Consider the following 6,248-nt stretch of genomic DNA (forward strand, 5'->3'; position numbering starts at 1 on the left):
ATTGCAATGGCTCAAGCTATAGACATTTATTTCAATTAATTGATTGTGGCAATTCCCCCTGCACTTGGAAGTTGCAATGAGCTACAATTATTAAACTTATCTCACAATTCCTTTCAAGGGTCTATTCCAGATTCACTTGGAAGTTTACAAAGCCTTGCAAGCCTGGACCTCTCTTCCAACAACTTATTAGTTGTAATATCAATGGTTGCACTCAAGAATTTGAAAATGCTTCAAAGCTTGAATTTGTCTTTCAATAATTTCATAGGGGAAATTCCAGAAGGAGGCTTTTTTGAAAATCGAACAATTGTCATGTCCTTAATTGGAAATCCTAGCCTTTGTGGATTGCAAGTATTTCAACTGCCTGCATGTCAAACACCAAGACATCATTTTGCACTTGTGAAAAGATTGATACTGGCAGTGAGTGGAGCTGCTTTTATATTATGTTGTTTAATTTTGGGATTCCTTTGGAAAAGAAATATGCCTATGCAAAACTTTGATTCCTCAAAAGCCATTTTTCAAAGGTTGGAGCACAAAAGTATCTCATATCAAGAGCTTCATATAGCAACTAATGGATTTGTCGAGGACAACTTGTTGGGGACAGGGAATTTTGGTTCAGTTTATAAAGGAATTTTGAGTGATGGAACACTTGTTGCTGTAAAAGTTTTCCAGTTGCTAAAGGACAAGGTTGAAAAGAGTTTCAAAGCAGAATGTAGTTTCTTGCAAAAGGTTCGACATCAAAATTTGGTGAAAATCATAACCTCATGTTGCAACATTGATTTCAAAGGATTAGTGTTCAAATTTATGTCTAATGGAGGCCTGGAGAAGCATTTGTATCCTAATACAAATGACAACAATGGTGAAGCTGCATGTGAAATGGGACTAAAAACACGATTGGACAATGCAATAGATGTGGCACATGCCATTGAATATCTCCACCATGATTCTTTTGTGATGGTAGTGCATTGTCATTTAAAACCCAATAATGTGCTTATTGATGAAGACATGTCGAGGCATGTAACCGATTTCGGTATTGCAAGATTAAATAATGAAACCTCCACAGAGTCACTTACTTCATTATTTTCTTTGAAAGGATCTATGGGCTATATTGCACCAGTTATGACATTTAGAATGTTAAATGTTTACGTGTTGTTTCTAAATGCCTCATCAACATTTTTGTATGGGCCAGTAGGGTAAAATTTGATGAACGTTATCATGAATGCAAAGTATGGATTCAGTGAGCCAACGTCTAACAAAGGAGATATTTACAACTATGGCATTTTGTTATTGGAAATTCTTACGAGGAAACGACCAACTAATGATATGTTTTATGGTGACCTGAACTTGCACAAGTGGGTAAATCTAGCCTTTCCAAGCAGAGTAATGGAGGTAATTGACCACAACCTTCTTAAGGGAGGTGGATGGAGATTAATTTGAAGAAAATAATGTATTCAATTGCATAATTTATTTGACACGGATCGCTTTTCTTTGTTCGAAAGATTCACCCAATGAACAACCAACTATGAGAGATGTAGTGTTGGTATTGGAGAGGCTCATAAATGATTTGGGGGCAAATACAATTGCTTCTAGGAGATTAAGACAAAGCATATCTATATTTCTTAGCAATAAAATGCATCAAGGAGTGATGCACATGCATCAAATGCCCATAGTTCTTCTTCATTTTAGTTTGTGAAAATTGCAATGCCAGAAGATTTCAATATTGTTATTATTCATACAGTGGCAATTATTTTTTTATCTTATAATTGTTGAAGTAAACCTCTGTTAGTATTTTTATCTACATGTCGTGATTGTCAAAAGAAAGAGTACATGTTTTTGCAACACAATATTATATGAATTGCAACTGGTTTGTTTTATTATCCATTCATAACGTCAAAATTTTTAATTGTCAAAAAAATAATTCTGTTCTTTTTTTTCCTATAATTGAAAGGAAATGATTATTAAAAAAAAAATGACTTATAAACACATATTTTAGCTTAATGAATTGATTTTAATAATTATGTTGGAGTTTGATTACTTTTTAAATATTTTCTTTAATTGTTCAACTAGATTTTCATTAGTGTTTACTATCGATTTATAATTTATATTAATATGAAAATTAAATGCTTTAATAACATTTTATTAACTAGATGAAAAATTTACATCTTAATGTGATTTATTACTATTGTCCATGATGTCAATATTCATATCTGCAATGTAAGAGCCCCTAGAAAAAAATCTTAGGAAATTAATTGTATTATCCTTGGAGCATAAGTGGATGGATTATAATTGTATTATCCTTGGAGCGATCGTGGGAAACGGAGCAGGACTTGAAACAACGATGATCTGTAAGTTCAGATTTTGGTGTTATAGACATCTCTCGTAGATAACTGCTTATTGGATCTGTAACAAAGAGCCTTGTTTATGGGATCTGTATGATTCAGCACACAATTATCTTCATTTTTTTCTCTTAATTCCAATTAATTTTGGACATTTTGTATGATGCAGCTGGGTCTAATCTTCTACGGGCAAGTAAAATATTATAGATCTGAGACATAGATCTGAACGGCCTGTGTGGCTCCCTTTTGTAAAATTCTGCAGAAACATTTTTATACTTAGCAGGAGACCATTCTATAGATGGTTCCCAGCTTCGTGAAAATAGCTGCTGGCTTAGATCCGTCCACCTCTGGGAGGTAAGCTCCTGCCCATATCGTCAGTGAAGCCCCAGCTCCCACTGTCCAGGTGGACCAGGCCTCACTCGATGAGGCTTTGAAGTTTTTTGAAAGTGTCCTAATCTGCCGATTCAATGGTTTTTGGCCGCAACTGAGAGATCTCCACAGCTGGATCTCGGAGGTATGGAAGCCTGTCATTTCTGATGCAATTAATATCTACCTTTGTGCTAGGGGTTTCTTTATAGTAGATTTTGAAAACCCTAAAAGCAGACAATGTATTCTAGATTCTGGCCCTTGGTTTTGGGAAAACTCAAGCCTATTCATGAAGCCATGGAACCCATCATTCGATCCCTCAACAACAGTCATAACCTCAGCACCAGTTTGGGTGAGATTGCCAAACCTACCCTTGCATCTTTGGAATTCCTCCTCGCTAAAAGCCATTGGAAATGAAATTGGGAAATTTTACTGCAGGTGCCCAGAAACAGAGGAATATGTCAGAACCACCTATGCACGCATCTGTGTGGAAATGGACTTCATCGCTAGATTCCCAACTGAAATACACCTAACAAGTAAAGACTATGTGTGGAACCAGAAACTCGATTATGAAAGTGTCCTCTTCAGATGTCGATCCTACTTTGAGACAGGCCATCTAGCCAAAAATTGCTCAAAAGCCTCCCAAAAAAATTCTACTAGAAAAAATCACCACAGATCTACATGGTGGGAAGGAGCACAAAAAGAACACTACACTGTCATCAAAGAAGAATACTCTCGAGAAAACTCTGAATCACAAGAAATCGGGCAAGAAAGAAACAACTCTCAAGACAAGCAGGGGGAAAGCCCCACCCAACAACAAAAAAGTGAACTCGACAACACCTCAAGCATCAACAGTTATGAGGATTCGAATACCACACAAAATAAATCTTCATTTAATAGCAAAGTAGATCTCCTAGACCAAACTTCTTCTCCGACTATCTTCAAAAGGACGAACACAATAGATCGCGAAGCTAAGACACCAATGTCCCAAGAACCAAAAGAGATGAAGGAGATGCAAGATAAAGGAAGTTGGAAGACCGTAGAGAAAAAAAAGAAAGCTACAGCACCAATCTCGCCAAGAAAGACAAGGAGCCAGACAATTAAAAACTAAGAAAATTATAGGTCCGATAGACCAATTTGGTCTCAGTGGATGTTAATCGTCGTCGTCATCATCATCATCATAAATTTTAAGTTTAACTATAAGTAATTTGTTTATGTTGTTAACAATAGTATAAATATTAAAAATCCATTTAAATGTGATTTTTATTTTTTTATTTTTTTGGGTAGCGGAGGTCCCGCATAACGGTTTTGGGGCAGAAAGCCCAAAAAGTAGGATTAAATTATTGTAAAAACTCTGAAGTATGCGGAGTGTGAATTATAGTAGGATTGAGTCAAAGGGTAGTTCGCCTGAAAATAATGTAAAGAAATATAAATAGAGTCGTCCCGCATAGGGATCGCGGGCCAAGGGAGGGTATAAATAGAGCGCGACTCTATGAGGGAAAGGCAGTTCTTTTTGGAAAAATGATGGAATGTAATGGGTTTTTGAAGAAGACAGTCTGAAAGCATCTGTAAGTCCAAGTCGAGGGTTGGGGTAGTAGGTAGAGGCTCTGCAGCTGTGTGCGCGGACCCCTGCAGCTGAGTGCGTAGGGCGGATCTGGATGTATTAAGGATAAAGTGGAAATAAAGATAAGTTTCTTCTGAAACTTTAATCTCTGTTTACTTTAATCTACTTATGGTTTGAATGAATGTAAATCTGGGTTCATTTTAATGCGCGAATCAGTTGTGTTGGTTAAATGTTTGCTTAAAGACCCTATTAATTTGTAACCACATCCTCCAATAGAATAGTGCACTAATAAGAAAGATATACTCAAGCTGGATATGTGCAAATACCGAGCAACGCGGAGCTGTAAACTAGTGCGCGAAATCTCCAGACCACACCAAGACATCCCTAGGGTGCGGAAACCTGGTTCAAGCACCCTCCCTTGCTACCTCGGGTGAGACCTCAGTCCGCGCTCCACCGGCTATTGCCAAAAGGGCCGGTAGCTGCGAGATTTGTTTGGCTAAATAACTCTTCCGAACCTGGATCATGCCCATATAAGCCAACAAATGGTTCTGTTGTCGGGACCAGGATCTGCATAAGGGGTGTCTGGTGTGAAATGCGAGGACTCGATAGAAAAGAACGTTGAAAAATCAAAAGGATCAGGGATGGTAGTAAAACAAGGGTAACTATGGCAAACACGATTCAGTTACCAGTGTTTAAAGGAGCAGGAGGTGAAGACCCAGAACAATTTTGGTTTGTACTAACGTCAGTATGGAATGCGCAACAGGTCGTGGATGATAATATCAAGAAAGCCATCTTAGTCAGTGCACTACAGGATCGAACACTAACATGGTACATGAAGTATTCAAGCATCAACCCAACGACAGGGATAGCGGACATCCATACTGAATTAACAAAGGATTTTAGCCGGCCTAAGTCAGAAGCACAGTCGGTTGTTGGATTCAAAGAGATCATGATGATGCCTGGTGAGACCCCATGGGATTTGGATCAGAGGTTGAAAAGCACCATTCGCGAGGCCAACATGACCCTGACGGATGCACAACACTGTGCTTGGTTCATCGCATCACTAACGCCATATCTGAAGTCGGCCTTGTCACAACAGAAGATCTCAACCCAAGCGGAAGCATTGGAGGCAGCAATGCGGCTGCACGAAACCCTGGTATAGGACCCAGGGTTGGGAGTTCAGCAAATCCAAGCACAGGTCCAAATTTGTGTTTGGAAATACAGAAGTTAAAACAAGAATAGACACCGCGCCCAGAAGTCTGGGAGGAAGTATGGTGTATAAAGTGCAGGAGCCAGGGACACGATAAAGATCATTGTCCGGTCTCGGTGAATTTTGTGGTAATGGGGGGACCGACACCGTTGCGACTAGAGGTACAGGTAGGGCCGAGCACGATTGCCTCGCTCTGGTGCACAATCTGTCAGGTAGGAGGGAAGCACAACACTGATAACTGTCATCTATTGCCAAAATACAACCAGACCCCCCAGCAGCTCTTTTGCAACTTTTGTAGATCGGTGGGTCACGAAGAAAGAGATTGTCGTAGCTATCGAATGTTGATGGACCAGGCACCTGCCTACAGAATGCAGAGTGAGGTGCAAGGTCAGGATCCAGCCACGGTGCTTGCGCGCGGTGGGTTCCCGGGACGCGGTTGAGGACGGGGTGGAATGGGACTAGGAAGGGGTCACAGGCAGCTAATCTATTACAACTATGGAGGACCAGGACATTATGCGTGGGATTGTACCAATCCAACCCGAGTATCATGTCCTTATTATGAGCAATTCGATCATGAGTTGCTAGATTGCCCCATGCTGATAGCACAGATTCGCGAAAAAAATGCAGCGCCTCCTATAACAACGCAAAACGTGCAGATGATGAGATTCGAACCACGCGACGACGAACCCAAGGTAAACATGGTATTACGGAGTGGTGCAGCCATAGAAGAGGTCGATGGGGAGACTAATATGGAAGCTAGGGAAAGCTTCATGGG

General features: G+C 39.8%; 1 protein-coding gene across 1 annotated transcript; it reads left to right on the forward strand.

Moving 5' to 3' along the window:
- The first annotated feature begins 201 nt into the window (after window positions 1-201).
- On the forward strand, window positions 202-1,194 carry LOC149209753 (putative LRR receptor-like serine/threonine-protein kinase At3g47570). The gene has a single exon (XM_089398731.1). The coding sequence runs from the start codon at window positions 202-204 to the stop codon at window positions 1,192-1,194; it is 993 nt and encodes a 330-aa protein (XP_089254857.1).
- Window positions 1,195-6,248: the final 5,054 nt, after the last annotated feature.

The sequence above is a fragment of the Pinus tabuliformis genome, chromosome 1_2 (assembly GCF_031772625.1).
Source record: "Pinus tabuliformis cultivar Carrire ecotype Pingquan chromosome 1_2, CPIR1, whole genome shotgun sequence".
Lineage (NCBI taxonomy): Eukaryota > Viridiplantae > Streptophyta > Pinopsida > Pinales > Pinaceae > Pinus > Pinus tabuliformis.

Coding starts and splice junctions, on each gene's coding strand:
- LOC149209753 (XM_089398731.1), top strand. CDS start 202: ATGGTTGCACTCAAGAATTTGAAAATGCTTCAAAGCTTGAATTTGTCT.